This window comes from Muscardinus avellanarius (assembly GCF_963383645.1).
Source record: "Muscardinus avellanarius genome assembly, chromosome: 1".
Classification (NCBI taxonomy): Eukaryota; Metazoa; Chordata; class Mammalia; order Rodentia; family Gliridae; genus Muscardinus; species Muscardinus avellanarius.
The window spans coordinates 157,613,796-157,634,307 of NC_137786.1; the positions used below are offsets into that span (position 1 = coordinate 157,613,796).

The 20,512-nt window shown below is 35.5% G+C and overlaps 1 protein-coding gene across 2 annotated transcripts in view; it reads left to right on the forward strand.

The window, feature by feature from the left end:
- SESN3 (sestrin 3) overlaps positions 1-20,512 on the forward strand; it is a gene marked incomplete at both ends in the record, with an annotated part of 69,264 nt that overhangs the window by 39,904 nt on the left and 8,848 nt on the right. The window contains 5 exons of one of the 2 annotated variants that reach the window (XM_080700527.1): positions 5,851-5,916; positions 12,141-12,338; positions 13,949-14,131; positions 17,947-18,183; positions 20,028-20,202. In XM_080700527.1, coding sequence (XP_080556653.1) covers positions 5,851-5,916; positions 12,141-12,338; positions 13,949-14,131; positions 17,947-18,183; positions 20,028-20,202 — 859 coding nt within the window. Of the gene's footprint in view, positions 1-5,850; positions 5,917-12,140; positions 12,339-13,948; positions 14,132-17,946; positions 18,184-20,027; positions 20,203-20,512 lie in introns of those variants that run through there. The other variant, XM_080700528.1, reaches the window with a different exon arrangement.

Here is a 20,512-nt window from a genome sequence, read left to right on the forward strand (position 1 = left end):
AAATGCACAATTTTTCCTTTTTCATTTTCTAATGAAATAAACTGAAGAAAAGATAAGTGAAAATTGAATTCAATAATTTCTTTTAAAGCATTTAGTAGCTTAAAGTGCAGCAATTAATTCTCACTAGCAGTCAGCCTTTTAGGGGCAAGTAATTTGCTGATTACTCCTAAAGACTCATAATTTTAAGAGTTCCTAACTTCTAAGTATCTTAATTTTCTATCGGGATTAATTTATATAAAGTGAGCTAGTAAATTGCTCAGCTGTTAAGTGTCAAAATAAGTAATTTTCTAAATATAATTCAACTTTATCCTTTCAGTGTTTTGTTTTCCAGCAGATAATTACTTAATAGCCATAATCTCAACTTATTAATTCAAGTATAACTTCTTTCAGCTATATCTAAAAAAGAAACTTTCCTAATGGTAGCATTGTTGAGATCTCAACCCTCCTAAAGTAATCTCTTAGAACATATAGAACTGGCACATGGAAAGAATGGGTTCTGCCAGGTGTGGTGGTGAACGCTTGTAATCTCAGTACCTGGAAGGCTAAGACAGGAGTATCACAAGTTGGAGGCCAGCCTCAGCAACTTAGTGAGGCTGTTTCAAAATAAAACGTGGGGGTGGGAGTGTGGCTCGAAGGTGGCCCAGTACCAAAGGGGGAAAAAAAGATATAGGTTTCTATTTTATAACTAGAATTTTCTTTAGTGAAATTATAAGACTTGATGGAAAAGTAGTTAAATTATGACTTGTCTAAGGTATTTGAAAAAAAATCACGAAGTTGCCACTCTGTGTGTGTGTGTGTGTGTGTGTGTGTTACTACTGGGGATTGAACCTAGAACCATTCTATCTTCAAGCTATACCTGCAGCCCAGTTTTATTTCTTATTTCTTATTTTATTTCTTATCTAGCAAGGGTCTTGCAAGGTTGATGAGAGTTTTCGCTACTTGCTGAGGCTGTCCTCACACATGCTTGGCAAGTACTCTACCACTGAGCTATATATCGCCAACTCTAAAATTTCTTAAATACTTTTATATTCATTTTTATTTTTTTACACAGGAGTTAGTATTATAGGTAATTTCCTTTCTTCTTTTTTTTTAACCTAGCAATTTCAATGTAGCATTCAAATTAAGCCTGAAGAATTGTATCTTCCAACCTTTCTACTATTGTGATTTGTTGGTTTAATTGTTCTTGTTCCAGTTTTACCATCAGTTTTTTTTTTTATTTCCGTGAAGGTAACTTAATACATATTTATCATGCCTATGTTCATTTCTGAATTGTAGCCATTATTTCCTCTATCCCAGTGGCTGAAAATGCTATAAAGCAGCCCTAGACCTTTGCCTATAATCAAAATAGCCTAGATATGCATTGTCTTTCTTGGTATCCACTAGAAAGACATACAGATATTTAACATGTGACACATGTGGCATGTAACACCAGACGTGGTTAGTGAAGTTGAGGCTCTAATTTTTTCACTTAATGTTAATCAACTTAAATAGCTACATGTGGCTACTGATTGGTATAGTGGACAGTGTAGCCAAAGAAACTCAGGGCTTCTTCATTGGTTCTGTTTTTCACAGAAACTAAATCAAGTTCATGTATGTCACTGTCAACATGACATTCATTATTATAAAAATAAATAAAAGCTATTATGTGAAAAATAAAGGCAATCATGTAAAATTCACTACTATGATCAAAGTCTTTTATTCCCAAGGTTATTAAGCTTTATCTTAGCTACTTAATATGACATTTTCCCCTCAAGATTAGTGTGGCTGCAGATGTTTTCATATTCAATCTAGAATAACCCTTGAAATTTTATATACAGCATCTGATGAGGAACTATAGCTGTCCTGGTATGGTTTTTTATATTTTTTTGTTTTAGTTTTTTATGTATATATATTTTACAATGGATGAAAGGACATAAAAGGCACCTTATTTTGTACTGTGCTTCACATGTTTTTTTACATTTTTATGTGTTCTTCTCAACAAAGGAAAAGCTATGGCATAGAATTGACATTTCCATTTGTGAGGGGAAAATACTTCTTAGTGTGAGAGAAACTCTTACATAGAGAAGAGGCTGAGGAAGGATAACTTAAAAGATTTAGTTGGGGAAAGGCAATGGCAGGATTTGTCAACTGGATGTGGGCATGTAGAATAGAGTCAAAGATACCCCAGTGAGTCTGAACCAAGGTTGCTTCTGAATGGGCTGATATTATAACCTAGAAAGAAAAGGAAGAAAAACAGCTAGTTTGGAGTGAAAGATTAGTTTAAACACGTGATTTTAAGGTGCTAATATTGCTTTCAGATAATGTGACAAAATGCCCCGAAGCTAGACTCATGAGCAGAGAAGAATTAACTCATAGCTAAATATAAAAAAATTCAGGAGTCACATTACTTGACCATTTCCATATTTCAAGCCCTTACTTGGTCTGCTGTTTTCTTCCAATATGGAAACTGTCACAAATTTCCATAGAATTTTGTGTAAAGATGAAAGCCATGGAAGAGAATGCTCACTTGAGAGAATGGGTATTTATAAGAAAAGAAATGCAGGGAGCTTTAGGAAAAGTCCACTTACTGAAATCCAAGAGGTGACTGATTGGTAGTCACTGTGGAAGTTGAGCAAGGGTAGTGTTACACAGAGAAGTAGATCTGAGCTGTGCAAGGTGACGTGAAGGCTGGAGAATCTCAGCTATAATTTGAAGAGTATGCTTGCATAAAAAATAAAAAAGCATAGAATGGAGGTGCCCAGAGACTGAGGTAAGGGAAATGGGAAATACTGTTAAATGGGTTTAGAGTTTCAGTTATACAAGATGAGGAATCCTTAAAGATCTGCTATATAGTAATCGTGCTTATAGTTGACAATACTGTATCGTACACTCATTTGTTAAGAGGGTAGATCTCATGTGTTTTTGAGAAAATATCAAGAAAGAGTCCTTAATATTTTTCTGGAGACCATAATGAGACAAAGATCCTTACAACTCTGTTAATTATCCAACCCTCCTCCACAATTTGGTTATATCAGAGTTCTTTTTTTTATTCAGTGGAGAGCATTTCTGCAATTACAGTAAAATGCTTGGTTCTGGGATTGAGTGGGTGTAACTATCAAGCTAATAACTCAGTAGAGTTTACAATTTCAAAAAGCATAAAATTTCCTGAAGATGTGATTTTAAAAAAAGAGAAAGAAAACTCAAAGGAAGAGCCCAGTGCAGCACTGTCCAGCAGAGCTCCCTGCAGAGGCAGATGGAGTGGTCAGCACTGTCCTGTGTGGCAGTGATCAGCACAAGTTGAACACCAAGGTGTGACTAGTGTGCCTGAGAAACTGTGTTCTTAATTTTAATGCAGTCACACATGGCTCATGGCTGTAATTGGGCAACACAGGCCTAGAGAATTCAAAAAAGTTCATCCGAAATGAATGAAGTGTGAACTTGGCCCCTATTGACATTTTTCTCCTCAAATTTATGATTTTCCCCCTCACAATCAGTTTCTCTCATGCTTTGGTCATTCAAAATTAACAGTGGTTCCAGAAAATTGCTTTCCACATACTTGTTGATTAAATTATACAGTGAATGTTTGCAATCTTATATTTTATAAGTTATAGAAGGAAGCAAAACAAAGAAGTCTGTTATCCTCTTTTAAATTATTTTTCTGGGTAAATCTAGATTATGGTTGATGCAGACAAGAAATACCGACATCAGAAATTCTGATTCAATCCAGAATTTACATACGCCCTCTAGTATACCTGACCTGTAAATTAAGATTATTTGTAATCACTTTATATTGTTTAGATGCCTCATTCTTTCTGAAACATAAACAGTTTAAGGATTGATTATGCAATATCTTCAACAGAACCCTAAAAAATGACAAAGAGTGACTGCTAAGCTCATGAGGGTTAGGCCCCTGTCTGTTTTCCTGGCTGTATCCTCAAATCTATTACATTATCTGATTAGGCTCTCAAAAGATCATTGTTGAATGCCTGACTGCCTGCTTTTGTCAATTTGTTTCATAACTGCTTCCTAATGAAGTAAGGGACTTAAGGGATTTAAATAACTATTTTGTGTTTGGTAGGCTCTTTGATTTGTTAGGAACAAGAAAAGACTCATGTTACCTACTTCACAGGCAGAGGGAGAGAGAGTGAGTAAATATAAATGACCATGATTCAGCTTTATTTTCCAGGAATCCATAGAGACTCTTGGTGACTCTGTGGACACCTGCCTGGTGCTTTTCACTCTCTCCTCTCCACCTCTGCTTCTGAGAGCATTTTGTTTCTCTTCTGTAAGATGGCACTACTTTCACACAACAGTGCATCATCCTGAGAGAATCTTCCTGTCCCCCTAGCTCTTCCGAACTCTATTAGGGCAGATCTTTGGCATCAAGATGCCAACATCAGCTGTTTTTACTGGTTGGAGTCTTGGTCTAGTAGCCTGTACCCAGGAGACAGGGTCGTGTAAGATATACTGTACTTTTCAAATTAAGAAAGCACCTGAGTTACTTCCTCAGCTCAGTAGTTTCCTCAGGGGGATTTGGTGGCACCTATAGTGTAATAAAGACTTTTCCAATAGACATGTGCTTCATATTCCTCAAATCTTCCCACTCAAGCTTTGCAACCTTTATATATTATGGCATAGTCCATATGTCATGGCTTTGAAGGACTTCTTTTTCAGAAGCTTGGAATATTACTTTTATTACAGAAAATTAAGTGCCCATTTCCCCCATAACCTTCTGCCTAAGAAGGAATTCAAAGTGTCAGAGCCTTCCTCTGACTGTCCCTGCTCCTGAACACGCGTAAGGAGAAGGAAGCTATCCTCTGACTAGGATTTCCATAGCTTATAATAGTGCTTAAATGAAGACATCAGCATATTTTCTTTTTTCTTTTACAGTACTGAGGGGCAAAACTCCCAGCCCTATTTTTTATTCTTTCTTTTTGTGTGTGTGTGGTACTGGGGATGGAACCCATTCTACCTCTGAGCTACAACCACAACCTATTTTTTATTCTTTATTTTGATACAGGGTCTCACTGAGTTGCAGAGGGCCTCACTAAGTAGCTGAGGATGTCCACGAACCATGATCCTAAGTTGCAGAGGGCCTCACTAAATAGCTAAGGCTGAACACAAACCTGCCATCCTCCTATCTTAGCCTCCCAAGTATTGGAATTACAAGTGTGAACCACCACACCTGGCTAGAATATTTTCAGGTTTAAAGATGTAACAAAACATTTTTCAACTTAGCAAAAATGAACACTCAGGCATACCATTTGGCAATCTACTAGTTAATAGACTAGCAGTGGCACATAAGAATTACTGTGTTCTTTATTTCTTACATACAGTTACTCTCTGCCTCCAAGTTTTACATTTTTCTTAGAGTTTTTAAAATTTTTTTATTGGTGCATTGTATTTTTACATAAATGTACATTCATATGCTTATTGCTGTTTTATTTGGGTAATTGCTTTGGGAATTTGCATGTCACCCTTTTTTAGTTCAACCTGCCCTTTAGCTTTCATATTAATGCATAACAGTGTGCTAATATACTAGCATACTATCAGATATGACTTTATTATACAGGTAAATGCTTTTCAATCATGGCAAATATGGGCTAAAAATACATGGTGATGTAGAACACAACCCAGGGAAGTGACATTTCGAGAAGCCTTACCATGTGCCCATCTCTGTGGTAGGGTTCATTCCATTCTTTCGTCCACACAGTAGCCTTCCAGGTTTTCTTTGACCAAAACTTATTCTGGTTTTATGTAATTTACTTACCTATTTATTATATTTATTTTAGTACCTTAGCAAAAAAGTGCATTGATTTAACTTTTCTTCAAAGTCCATATTAATACTTTAAACTTTTCTTTTAAAAACAGGATAAAAGAATAAGAGTATCTCAGCCCTTGACAAGAGGACCAAGTGCCTTTATTCCAGAGAAAGAAGTAAGTTTATCAGTCATAAAATACATAAAGTATAGCTGAGTTTGCTAGCTCACTGTTGTAATCCTAGTACTTAGGAGTCTGAGATAGGAGGATCTGGGTTCACGGCCAGTCTCAGCTACTTAGTGAGGCCCTCTGCAACTGAGTGGGGCTCTGTTTCAAAAGAAAAGAATTGGCTGGGGGGATGTAGCTTGGAAGTAGAATGTCCCTAGGTTCAATCCCCAGAACCACACAAAAAATACATGTTATGATTAAAATTACCTTAATTATATCAAAGTATCTTCATTTTTAATATGAAAGTAAAAATGTTTTTTTTGCTCTTGATTTTCTTGTTATATGTGAGAAAAGCAGAGAGGATTTTTTTTAGCTTTCCTTAGAAATTTAAGTGTATCTTCTTTTAAAGTTAGATATTCCAGGAACATTGGGACATACCTGTAATCACACTACTAAGGAGACTGAGACAGGAAGATTTTAAGTTCGAGGGTAGATTCAGCAATTTAGCAAAACTCAGCAACCTAGCAAGACTCCATTTTAAAAGGGCTGGGGGCTTGGCTCAGAGGTTGAATGCCCCTGGGTTCTAGTACTAAAACAAAACCAAAAAACATTAGATAATATTCAAAGTTGAAAAGATGAAGCTTTAACAGTGTTTTATTTTGAATATAACTTTTCTGGATTAAGTGACTAAGAGTAATAAAATTTAATATTAATTTGAATAAATTCAATTTGAAGAGTTTCAGTTTTTAAAAGGCCACTGTTTAATGGTGCATATAGGCTGTATTGATGTTAAGAAAGGATATTTTGAAATGAAAAAGTGAGTTTCCCTACTAAATCTCTAATATAATATATATTGTATTACTAGTAGTTTTTTTTTATTTTGTTCTAAGTCTTTATTGGACAGGATGTCATAGAATCTCCAATATAGTTGTGTACCTTTGGTGAGGTAGGGGTTCAAGATGGTAAATGCAACAAAAAGGTTATAAATAACAAAGACGATTACAAGCAATACAAGGTTTGTGCCTCTTTTGTTGGTCTATATCTCTGGAACATGACAATAATACACAGGACCCTCTTAGATTCCTAGATGCCTCTTAGATGTACTTGGGCTAAAAAAAGTTTAAGAACCACCAATTAAGGAGTTTTTCTCTGCTTCAAAGAGTTATTAATATACAGACTGAATATAGTTATCATATATGCTGGTTCACTCACTGTTCATTACATAGATATCACTTATCTTAAAGTATCAAGATTATTCCTGGATTCTTATGAAATTAGTCAACCAACAGTTATAGAGTGCCTGTTATTTGCTAGACATTGTCTCAAAACAAGATACTAGAATAACTGAAATAATACCAGATCGTTGCTGGAGTCAGCAGTTCTTTTATCTCCATCTTACTTTTTTAATGACCTTCTCATTGAATGAAAATCCAGAGCTCAGTAGCAACCGCTGATCTCGGTAGTGATGGGAGCTGGAGATGCTGCTGTGTGTATGCCTGTTTTCCCCATAGAGCTCAGGAGCTGCTTTTAGTGGAGTGATTTCCTAACATACAGAAAAGACTTTCTAAAACACATTTTCATAGTATATATTTGAAGCTAATCTCCTTTTCAAGATCTTTTGTATCACGCAAATCTATTAATGTATCTTAGGCATTCAGTTAGATATTAAAATATTCTACTGGGAAAGCAAATCAAAAACAAATAACAGAGCCGAGTGTGGTGGCACACACTTGTAATCCCATCTGAGGATTTAGGAAGCTTGTAATTTAGAAGGCTGAGAAAAGAAGATCGCAGTGTGAGGACAGCCTCAACTACTTAGTGAGGTCCTCTGCAACTCAGTGAGACCCTGTTTTAAAAATAAAGAATTAAATATAGGGCTGGGGTATGTAACTCGGAGGTAGAATACCCCTGAGTTCCATCTCCAGTACCACAAAAAAATAATGATAAAAAATAAAACTTTATCCCTAGTTATATTTGTTTCATCAGAATTCTATTATATTTTTAGTTTTCATTTTGGTCTCTGCAGTTGACAGATGGGGAAAAGTGGGCAACTGAAAGTTAACTTGGAGTTTCCCTAATGCACATGATATACATTCAAAGACATATCAGTTATTAAACAGAACATAAGAAGGAGGGAAGGGGGAAGAAATGGTGTAGGAATTGTGAAAGGGATAAATGAGTGATGCGTGCATGTATGCCTCTACCATCTCATCCCTAATTAAGATGTTTGATTATTATAATGCACCAATAAAAAATGAAAGTTCACTTGGATTCATAATGAGCTAAAGTGAAATTGCCTCTCTTTTACATAACTAAGATTAACATCTCTTCACAATTTACACTTTTTAAATATATTTTCTTTGAGCTTAAATTTCCCTTAGTCAGTAGTGCCATTGTATACTTTGTACTTATTTTTCAGGAAAAAAACTGTGAAGCCAACTCTGAAGAGTAAACAGAATTTCTTTTTTTTTTTTTTAATTTTATTTTATTGGTGCACTGTATTCATACATCATAGTGGGATACAAACTTTTGTAGACATACATGCACACATCACCCAGTCAGCCCCCACCCGATCCCCACCCCATTCCCTCCCCATCCCTCCTTCCCATGCTTGGCTTAGTGGTTGACATCTAGTATTATAGCAATTTATCCAAAATTAAAAATGTTAATCTCACATAACAGTTTCATTTGTCTGATACCAAGCTTTTGATAACTTAAAGATAACATTTCAATATTTCTTTTTGCTTTCTTTCTTACCAGAGAATATTTTTTTTCTATTTTTTAGGTGAAACTATCATATATTCATATATTTATTTTTCAGAAAAAAATCTATCCTAATATGGAATATGAATTCTATTTACCCAAAACGATCTTGAAAAAGAACAAAGCTAGAAGATATATATTTTCTGATTTCAAACCATATAAAGCTACAATAATTGAAACAGTGTAATACTGTTCTAAAGGCAGATATATAAACCATTGGAGTTAAATACAAGCCTAGAGCTAAATTCTTCCCTATATAGTCAAGTTATTTTTGACAAGGTTTCCACGAACATTTGGTGGTGGAAATAATAATCTTTTAACTAAATATTGTTGAAACATAATAATTACATGGAAAAGAATAAAGTTGGACCCTTACCTAATCCCACATACAAGTATTAACTCAAAATAGATAAAAGACCTAAATATAAATCTTAAGACTATAAACTTTTAGAAGAAAATCTGGGTCATAAAACCTCACAACATTGAAATTGGCAGTGATTTCTTGGTTATGATTTCAATGGCACAGGCAACAGAAGAATATACAAACTCCCTAAAAAATAAAAAAAAATATTGTATATCCAAAGACAATGTAAACAGAGTTAAAAGTTACTAATAGAATTGGATAAAATATTTCCAAATGCTATATCTGAAGGTATATTAATATTCCAACTAGAAATCCTAAAAATTAACAACAATAAAGGCAAACAATATCATTTAGAGATAGGTAAAAGACTAACATAAGTAATGAATCTCCACAGATAACCAATCTTAGTTGACTGTTGGATGGAAACTCTTATTTCTCTGGTTCTGGTGTGTGTTACCTATTTCTTCTTTGTAGTTAATCTCTTTGAGTATTTTCTCTAGTGCTGGTTTTGAAGACATAAATTCCTTCAGTTTCTGTTTGTCATGGAAGCTTCTTATTTCTCCATCTAATTTGATAGAAAGTTTTGCTGGGTAGGAAATTTTTGGCTGGAAGTTGTTTTCTTTCAGAGTTGGGAATATGTTACTCCAAGCCCTTCTGGCTCTCATGACTTGGTTTGGGAAGTCTGGAGTGATTCTAATTGGTTTGCCTCTGAATGTCACTTGGCCCCGATTCTCTGCTTGGCTTCCACATTGGTCATTTTGACAATTATGTGGCGTGGGGATCCTCTTCTCCGATCCTGTCTAAAGGGAGTTCTATAAGTTTCCTGGATCTGTGTATCAACCTCTTGCTCTATATTTGGAAAATTTTCTGCTATTACTTCTTTGAAGAGATTGTTGATCCCTTTGGTTTCACTTTCTTTTCCCTCCTCTATTCCAATTATTCTTAGGTTAGCTCTCTTAAGATGGGCCCATATTTCTTCCATGTCAGATTCCTGCTGTTGGATATTTTTTTCTAGATTAGAAACTATGCGTTCATTTTTGGATTGCTCATCTTCTAAGAGCGAGATTCTGTTCTCCATGTGTTCTAATCGGTTGTTTGTGCTTTGAATTGAGGCCTTTACTTCATTAATTGCATCCTTTATCTCTTTTTGGCTCTCTCTGAGTTCTTTTCGAAGCACCTCTATTATTTCTACAGTTATTTTCCTGATTTGATCTTCTAGAAATCTCTGATTTTCTGTTTTATCGGGTTCTGATGTTGTGGGGTTGTGCTCATTCATTACTCCAGTGTTATTCCTCTTTCCCATGATTTCGGAGGTTTGTGCCTTCTCTGGGTTCTTCCCTTAGGTCACTATGGCTTCACTTAAGGTGCTCTGGATCTCGAGTCTGTATTATCTCAGACCCCACTACTCCTTTACTGGGTTGTATCACAGAGTCTCCGACCCAGGGAGTCGATAGAGGCTGCTTTAAACTATGGGGGGTGCCAGGTTGCACGTTCTCCTATGGTGTGATATCTCTGCCACCACCACTCCCTCACTGGGTCAAGTCCCAGGAGGTACAGTACTGGGATTTCTCCTCTGTGGCCCGCAATTTGACTCACTGTTCTTGAGTACGCAGATGTAGCTGTACTGGACTCGGTGAATTCACTGCTGCTGCCGCCGCCGGTGGCAATATGGCGCCTCTGCCACGCCCTCGGCCGTGAGGCTGGCGTATTTTTTCTTCTCTGGTTTTGATTTCCACGCTGAATCCCTGCAGCGTGTGCTGAGCTCGGCCACTGGGAGCTTTAGACGCTCTCTGCGTGGAGAAATCCCGCCTGGCTGTTCCGCAGTGGCTCACCTCGGCTTGCTGTAGCCGTCCGTTGAGTTCGCCGCTGCCGCCGGCAGTATGGCGCTGCTGCCGCGTCCTCGGGCGCGTGTGTCTCCTCTGTGGCCCTGAGCTCTGTTCTCAGTCCGCTTTCTCTCTGGAGCCTGGTGGGTTTTTTTGTTTTTCTGGTGATGGTGTTTTCTGGCTATGAAAGGCGCTGGTTTTGTGGTAATGGAGATTGGTTGTTAGCGGGGCTCTTAAGCCCCGCTTTTCTCGGTCGCCATCTTCCCGGAAGTCCCCAGAATTTCTTAATAAGAGTATAGACCTTTGCAAAGATTATTACTTTGGACTTTAGGAGATCTAAATTCTAAACCAGACTTTGCTATTAATTACATTCATAAGCTATAATTTAATATAGAATTTGTTTTTTATATATAAGAAGGAAATTAATCTTAAATATAGAATTATAATTCTAAAATACAAATGTATAATGAATCAGTACAAGAATTTTGCACTGGATATTCATAAGTTCCCACAAAGTTGGGTCCTTCTACAAGGTGTTAATAAGCTCTTAACACTTTCAGAGCCAATTGATTCTTGATATGATGCCAAAACTGTTGTTGCATATAAAACTATATATAAATAATCTATTTTTGAGAAAACTCTTTTGATTATAGGAGAAAGGATGACAATACTACTAATTTACCATGTTTTTAGTAATTAATATGATAGGCTCAAATTAGGAATGACAGTATTCCAGTGTCCTTATTAATTTTTCAGTTAACACTTTCCTTCAGATTATCATATGCTCCCTTGTTCCCTAAAACGACCTCAGAAAGTTCTTTAAATATTGAATAACAAAATCAAGCAAGGATGAAACTGAAAATAATTGTTTAAAAATAATGTGATTAATTATCTTCACAACTGATGAAATCAAATTGCAAATGTATGTAGTCAAATGCTGCCTCTTCTTTCCTCATTACAAATTGGTTTGACAGAGGCCAGGGGAGTGGGCTCTGTGAATCTGCCTAGCATGCCTGGCACAGCAGATGGAAGCTTCTTTTCTTCGGTTTTAAAACTGTGTTTAATGTTTGATGATTTAACATTTGTTGTTTAATAAATTGTGGCACCAGAGCCAAAAATGAATGGTACTTAAAAAAAATTGTTTCTAGTATGAGCAACTGCATAATTTGTGTCTGTTAATATCAAATGAATATTCATTTGCTTAAATAGTGGCAAAATTCTTATAAACCATGGGTGTGTTTACATCACAACAGTTATTTTGCTTTGTGTTTCTTGGTTATAAGGTTGTCCAAGCAAACACAGTGGATGAACGTACAAACTTTCTTGTGGAAGAATACTCTACATCTGGGCGTCTGGACAACATCACACAGGTCATGAGTTTACACACTCAGTACCTGGAGTCTTTCTTGCGAAGCCAGTTTTACATGTTGCGCATGGATGGTCCCCTTCCTCTACCATATAGGCACTACATCGCAATAATGGTAGGTGATGTTTTCCTGTAACATCTTCTACTTATTCTTTTTCCCTTTGAAAATTGTGTGTGTGTGTGTGTGTGTGTGTGTGTGTGTGTGTAGGACATAATAATCAAAGAAGCCTATAGCCTTTTAACTACCAAGTCCAGTCTGTTGGATACATTTGGAGTGCTTTAAGCCATTTAAGGTACTGAATATTTCTCATTTAATTTTCAGTAAAATTATTTTCCATATTTAATCTTATTATTAAAGATGTTTGTAGGATCAAAGTAATATCCAACAAATTTTATCTTTGTTATTGATGTCATCTTTTGATTACTAATAAAACCACAAGTCATTTATGACTTTTTCTTAGTCATTTTATATATGAAGATGATCACTAATTTGTAAATAAGAGAAAAATGTCAGCACGAATGGAAAATCTGGATAAGAGAAGAATTCTTGCATGAATTATAACACTTCTGAGTATTGTTCTTGTTACAGACTGATTAGTTATTGACAGGTGATAGGGATCAGGGAAAATAATTATAAATTAGGATGGTAAGCAGCAGGAATGAGAAATGTAAAAGAAATAGTGCTATATTTAGAGTGCTAATGAAAGAAAAGAAGGAGAACATGATTCAGCTGTATGTCTGGAGGAGTTGCTTAAATAGTGGCATAATTCATCAGCTGGGTTGATGGAGCCAGCATAACTAGTCAGGACTTAGCAGAAAAAGGTTTATCAAGTTTGGTTTAGTTATCTTTTTTGTATTTTCATTGCAGTTTTGAACAGCAAAAGACAACATTCTATGTTTTATTGAATGAGGAACTTGACTAAGACTATCATTTTAGCTTAAGGTTTGATATAAGGCTGATAGCAGATTTAAAATACTACAAACTAAGAAAAACAAGATAGAATGCAAAGAATAAAACAATGCCCTAAGGGAAAGAGAAGTCCCAAGTCTGCTTTGCAGTTGTCAGCACCCATGCTGATTCTGACTGCATAGAAAGGAAAGGATCCCTGACCTCCAGTGTCATCTGAGAAGAATGACATGGTCAGATGTGACATATCACAGCTACTTTGTTGTTGTTTGAGATGGGTTCTCACTGTGTTGCCCAGGCTGGTCTTTAACTTCTGGGCTCAAGCAGTCCTTCCACCTCACCCTCCTGAATAGCTGGAGCTAACAGCATGTACCACCTTGGTCATTTCACAGTTATAATAAAGGGGCTAAGAGAAGTACCCAGGTTAGCATGAATCAAGAGTTGTTAAAATACAAGTTAAAGAGATGTTACTATGTTTTAAATAGAATAGAGTATATGCTTCTCATAATGAGATGGGTATGGGTATGTATTTCTTCACATAGCTAGAAAGTAGACTCTGGCTTAATCTATACCAACTTCTGTATGAAGAATAATTGGCTTCATGTGATAATTAATTGCTTTTATAAGTTCCTATCAGCTTCATGTATTGATTGAAGAATCTATTGGAGAAAAATGATAGACATTGCCAAAGAAGGATTCCATAAGAAAAGAATTACTGTTAAAAATTATTAATTCCATCTAAGTAATTTGTTTACAAATACTAGAATGAGACTCTGTCATGATTACTTTATCAACAATTTCTTTTCTTTGTGTTTCAGGCTGCAGCAAGACATCAGTGTTCTTACTTAATAAACATGCACGTGGATGAATTTTTAAAGACCGGAGGTATTGCTGAGTGGTTGAATGGTTTGGAATATGTACCACAAAGACTGAAAAATCTTAATGAAATAAATAAGCTGCTAGCACATAGACCCTGGCTGATCACAAAAGATCACATTCAGGTACTGAGTGTTTTTCTGTTAAGAACAAGTTTACTAATGATTCTGAGCTAAATTTTTTAGTTAAGTATTTTCTTAAGACTTTAACACTTGCATATTAGGAACTTGAAATATAAAAATATTGTATTAATATGTGTAGAAAAGATAAATTTAGGAAGTTAGTGAGTTTACTTTAGGTGTGTCTTAGATACTTATTCTCTTTAAGCAGTCACTAATTAGCTTGTACTAGAGCTTTGGTGAGCAACTATGAGAAAAGGTGATTTCTGTTTTCAAGTAGTAGGCAAAACAAAGAATCTACACCAACATGATAGTAATCATGGGTTCTAGTCTCCACTTTGTTGCTGAAAAGTTTGTGCTCCATAGTAATTTCTATATGTTTCAGTTCTTGCCCTCTGTAAAATGAGAGGGTCTAGATTAAAAGAGTTCTAAATTCTAGTTCTAATGCTGCAACTTTAAGATTCACAAAAAATGATGTTGCAAAAGAATGATTTGCCAGCTGGTGCGTGAATGTTTAAATGCCTCTAGATACTAGAGCTTAGATGTGAAATAGCATTGTTATAAGTGACTGAGAACACTTGAATTTCACAAGGAACTTCCATCAGAGGCCTACAGGGTGAGGTCATTATACAATATGTTATTTGGCACATAGTAACTATTCAATAAATAGGAGCTATCATCTAAATTATTATCATTAGAAGCCTTAGTTATTTAAAATTCCCATTTCAAATACATAACAATGTTCTTTGTTCTTTATCCCATTAAACTTTATTTTTTAATTTTGTGTATATGTGGTACTGGAGATTGAACCAAGGGACATTCTGCTTCCAAGCTATACCCTCAGCTCTATTTTTTATTCTTCATTCTTGAAACAAGGTCTCATTAAGTTGTAGAGTGCTTCATTAGGTAGCTGAAGCTGGCTGTGAACCCACGATCCTCCTGTCTCAGCCTCAAGTACTAGGATTACAAGTGTGCACCACCACGCCCGGCTTAAACCACATTTTTGTATGTTATTTGCCCAGTTATTTAAATGTAGCATGTGCCAATCTATATGTCTTAATAACTTTGTGTCAGATACTTCAGTGGGATAAGATGATAATGACTTTGCCCTTTGATGTGTTTGGAATCTAGGAGAGAAGAGGCAAGGGGTAATGACCGTGATCACAGCATAGTGGTGTTGGATATATGGTTTAAGAGACTAGGATCAGAACATTTGATCTAAGTCTTGAAAAATAAGTGTGAGTTTTTAAGTAGAGAAAAGAACTTTATAAAAAGCGTATGCAGTGTTATGATATATGGGAAGACTAGATAACAGCTTCAAGTTATTTATGTAAACTGGAAGTTGGGAAATAGGAAGAATTGGTATCATATTGTATTACCCAGTGAATACTGTATTACAGAATTTGTATTTTATCCTCAAAAAGTTATGGTCTCCCAAGTTATAGTATGGTACCTCATACTCCTGTATACATACTCATGTCTTGTACACAAGACAATCCTTCAAAATATTAGATGTATGTATGTATATTGTTATATTTTTAGGTTTCTGTGTTTGTATATTTTATAAATATATGTTAATTTAGAGATATTCCTCTTATATAAGGGGTTAGACCTCCCCCCTCAATTATTATTAGAAGTATATGATCAAAAGACATTGGAGATCACTATGATAGAGAATTGAAAATAAAGGTTTATGTGCCAAGTTGTATTATAAACTTATTTAGTGATGCAGAAGATAAATTACATATGGTAACAGGCTAGAAGCAGGCCAGTGATAATACTAAACCTTAGGGATGATTTTTTAAAGTCATGGTGAGATAAAGAGGAGGGAAGATACTATAGTAATTACATGAGAATAATATAAGGATGGAGAAAGGAAATATGGTAGGAGAGTGACTCTGAGATTTCCTCCTTTATGACATGAGCATTCAGGACCTGAGAAGATTATAATATGCACAAGGTGATGTCCAGTTACTGAAGGAAATACATATCAATAGCTCAAGATAAAGGGTTAGATTAGAAATAAAATCAGATAGTTACAGATAAGCAAAGGTCAAGGTGAAGGAATGAATAATTGTTCATCAAGAACTTGAGATACTATACAAAAAAAGAAGACTATGGAAAATAGGGCAAGCCCTCATTTTGAAGACAAGTAGTAATGGTGAAGGCTGGTTATAAAGGAGGTAGAGAAAGATCACTCTTAGGGTAGAAAAGTATACCCAAAAAGTGGAATTGCTGAAGAGCAAGGGAATTAATTTCAAGAAGGGAGAAAGTGGACAAAATAAGCTCTACAGAGATCAAATAGGATAAGAACTAAAACAAAATAGTCAGATTTGGCCATTTGGAAGGTCATGTGTTACATTTGAAGCTACATTTGCTGGAAAGTTTGCTGGAAAAAGAAACCAGATTATAATGAATTTTAAAAGTGGAAACAAATGTGAGGTGTGAGAAATTACAAATGACAAGTAATGGAGTTTTTGTGTGTGCTGAATATTTTAAGGTTAATAATAATCCTGCAAAGACTGTTAATTCTACCAGTTCAGTACTTTCTACTAGATGTGTTCTTTGGCAGTGTTGTAAAAAACATAAAAACATTAGTACCTTTTGCCCTAAAAATTTTATTAAGAAATGTTTTAAAAATATGAAATAGCTGTTGCAAGAGGAAGCTATCAATTGTAGCAATTAAAAATATTAGAAGCAATTTGATTAACAGTTTGAGAGTAGAGAAGTAGCTATGTATATGCATTGATATATGATATAGGCCTATGCTTTAAAAAATTATTATGACATTGTGCCCCCATGAAGAGTAAACATGTTAAAATATCAAATTTGAAAAGCAGAAAAATAGATGTGTATGGTTTTAACTACATAATCATGATTATATGAAGCAAAAAGTAAGTTTTATCAGTGTGGTAGAATTTGACTAACTTTGTTCCTTTTCTTTTCCCTGACTTTTTGGTAGTATATTAAATTATATGTGCACATACAAATAGGTGTATATGTTGCTGAACAAAAGAGTAAAACAAAAGAAAGTAGTTCTATTTTGTTTTGTCCTTTTAGCACTGAAGCGAGCCAAATGACAGTGGAAGAGAGGGAAAATATGCACACACACACACACACACACACACACACACACACACACACACACACACGGAGGCCCACACATGCAAGTCTGTGGAGAAGTGGGGAAGATTCCTGATGGGTTTATTGGTGAATTCACCCTTGGAGAAAATGGGGCTGAAAGAATTACTATTTTTAATGGCTTATGATCATTGAGCTACAGGATCAAGTAAAATAACATTTGGAAAAGAGCTTTGAAAAATTTTAAGTTCTTATTCAAATATGAAATAGAATCTACAGTTTCTATCATCTGCTACAGGGTCTTTATTGAAAGATATCTAAAAGCTGACTTGCTAATTGGATTTCCATATGATTTTTGTGGGATATAATTTCTAAATCATCTTAAAATGAATGGTTCTGCTAGAAAATCTTTATAATCCCTTCTAGCTTTAATGTTTTTGGATTCCTTGAAATATCTCATTAAAATAACATAATGTATGAAAGTGCTTTGGAAGAAGATCCATCGTATAATAAGAAATTTGAAACAAGCCACAACATAATTATATGGTTGAATTTGATCATTTTAATGTAACATTGTTTGACCAAAGTCATATCTTGAACCTGTGAAACATTTTTGAGAGTTTTAAGTTATATTACTATAAAATGAGTATGTGAAATTTTCTAGCTTGTCCATACCTTTAAAATTGCTTTATAGCATTCTATGATCTTCATATTTACTCTGGTTTGCTTTCTTATTTCAGAAACTTGTCAAAACTGGAGAAAATAATTGGTCTTTGCCTGAACTGGTACATGCTGTGGTCCTCCTGGCACATTATCATGCTTTGGCAAGCTTTGTTTTCGGTAGTGGCATCAATCCAGAGAGAAATCCAGAAATCTCCAATGGGTTCAGGCTAATATCAGTCAACAATTTTTGTGTTTGTGATCTTGCTAATGACAACAACATAGAAAATGCATCTCTTACAGGCAGCAGCTTTGGGGTTAGTTCTCTAAACATTTCTGTTTGTTCTTACCATTTTAGGTTTAAATTTCTTAACGTTAAAGGTACCTAGAAAGAATTTGTTTTCTGACTAGAGAGAATGTTATATACTTGAATTTTTTTTTTTTTTTTTTTTTTTTTTGGTGGTACTGGGTCCTGGAGACCCTTCTACCTCTGGGCTTCACTCTCAGACCTATTTTATATTTTTATTTGGAAACAGGGTCTCTTAAGCCAGTAAGGCTGGCTTTGAACCAGCGCGATCCTCCTGTTTCTGTCTCCCAAGTACGGGCATTACAAGCGTGTGCCACCACACCCGGTGAAATATTTTTACATAACTTTTATTGCTATAATAATTTAACTGCTGGTACCAGAAGTTCTTATTTATCCTAAAGAGGCTATTAAAGCAAATAGAGATTATTAAAAAAATAAAAAACTAACATTAATCCATTCTAGTGATCGATCATAGGCTTTTAATGTTAGGTACTGTACACAGCCAATTTTAAATATATCTGTGTTTATAAGATGCTGGAACAACTAATAGAAGATATATATTATGAGAAAAGAAAGAAAAAATTTAAGGCTACCTCATTTTTCAATAAATTATAATATATACCAAATGCTAGAATTCTAGATGTAAAAATATGTATATGTGTATATATATGCATATATATATAAACGCTTTGTGTTTATAACTGAAGCAAAATCATCATACTTTTGAAAATGTTTGAATCTGTCATATGAGTGTTTTGGGAGTTACTAAAAACTCACAAACGTGTGTGTGTGTGTGTGTGTGTGTGTTACTAAGGATGGAACCCAGGGACCTTCTACCTTTGGGCTATACTCCTAGACCTATATTTTTTAAATTTAGAAACAGGGTCTCACTAAGTTGCTGAGAGCCTCACTAAGTTGCTGAGGCTGGCTTCAAACCTGTGATCCTCCTGTCTTAGCCTCCCAAGTACTGGGATTACAAGTATGCACGACTATGCCCTGCCTCACAAACTTTTAAAAACAGCTTTAATGAAAAACAAATTACATATCATCAAATTCATTAGGAAGATCTATTTAAATTATATAATCCTTAGGAAACAGAAACAGTAGGATTGTAGGTTCAAGGGAAGCCTCAGCAACTTAGCAAGAACTTGTTTCAAGAACAAAAATAAAAAGGGGTCGGGGTAGCCTGACATGGTGGCACATGCTTCTTCTAATCCCAGTCCTCTGGAGGCTGAGATAGGAGAGATTATGGGTTCATAGCCAGCCTTAGCTACTTAGGCCTTCCACAATTTAATGAGACTCTGTTTCAAAAATAAAATAAGCCTGGGGGTGTAGCTCAGAGATAAAATGCCCCTGGGTTCATTCCTCAGCACCCCTCCCATACACATACTAGAAGTATTTCTTGAAGTATTATTGCTCAGAAGTAAAATGTCCCCGGTTCAGCCTCCAGTACTCCTAAAAATAAAGTATGCAACCCAATAGTTCTTAGTATGGTCACAGAGTTGTACAACCATCACCACAATACCTTTTAGAACATTATTATCATAGAAAAGAAACCTCTAACCATTAATATATTATGGGGATATTAGTTATATCCCATGTATTTCCTCCAATCTCCAGCCTTTGGCAACCACTTAGCTACTTACTGTGTTTCTATATTTTCCTATACTAGGCACATTTTAAAAAATAATTCTGTCTTGTTATAATTGCATGTCATTTGAACAACATCTCTCCTGCAACCTTAATAACCATGCAGTACCACTGTACATAAAAGGGTGACATTGAGAGATAGAACTGTTTACTGGAACAACTTATAATATTAATAGAACTCAACATTTTCTTATGTGGTTACAGATTGTGGATTCTCTAAGTGAGCTAGAAGCCTTGATGGAAAGGATGAAAAGACTTCAAGAAGACAGAGAAGATGAAGAGGCATCTCAAGAGGAAATGACCACTCGTTTTGAGAAGGAGAAGAAAGAAAGTCTTTTTGTGGTCTCTGGAGATACCTTTCATTCTTTTCCTCATTCAGGTGTTCTATTTACTCTCTCTGTTGCTTAGTTGTGTGCGGAACCCTAGTGCCCTCCATATGGATAGATAGACGCGACTCTGCTGCCATCTTCCTTTTATTTAGCTTTCCTCCTCTGCTTTATCCTCTTGCCCTCCCTCTGTAGCGGGTGCATCTTTGATGCACAGTCATGCTTCACTGATGATGGGAATGTGTTCTCATAAGTGTGTTGCTGTAGGAACATCATAAAGTGTACTCACACAAACCTAGATAGCACAGGTCCATCACTTGACATGCCTCTTAACACAAACAAGAGACATACTAAACAGGAGGC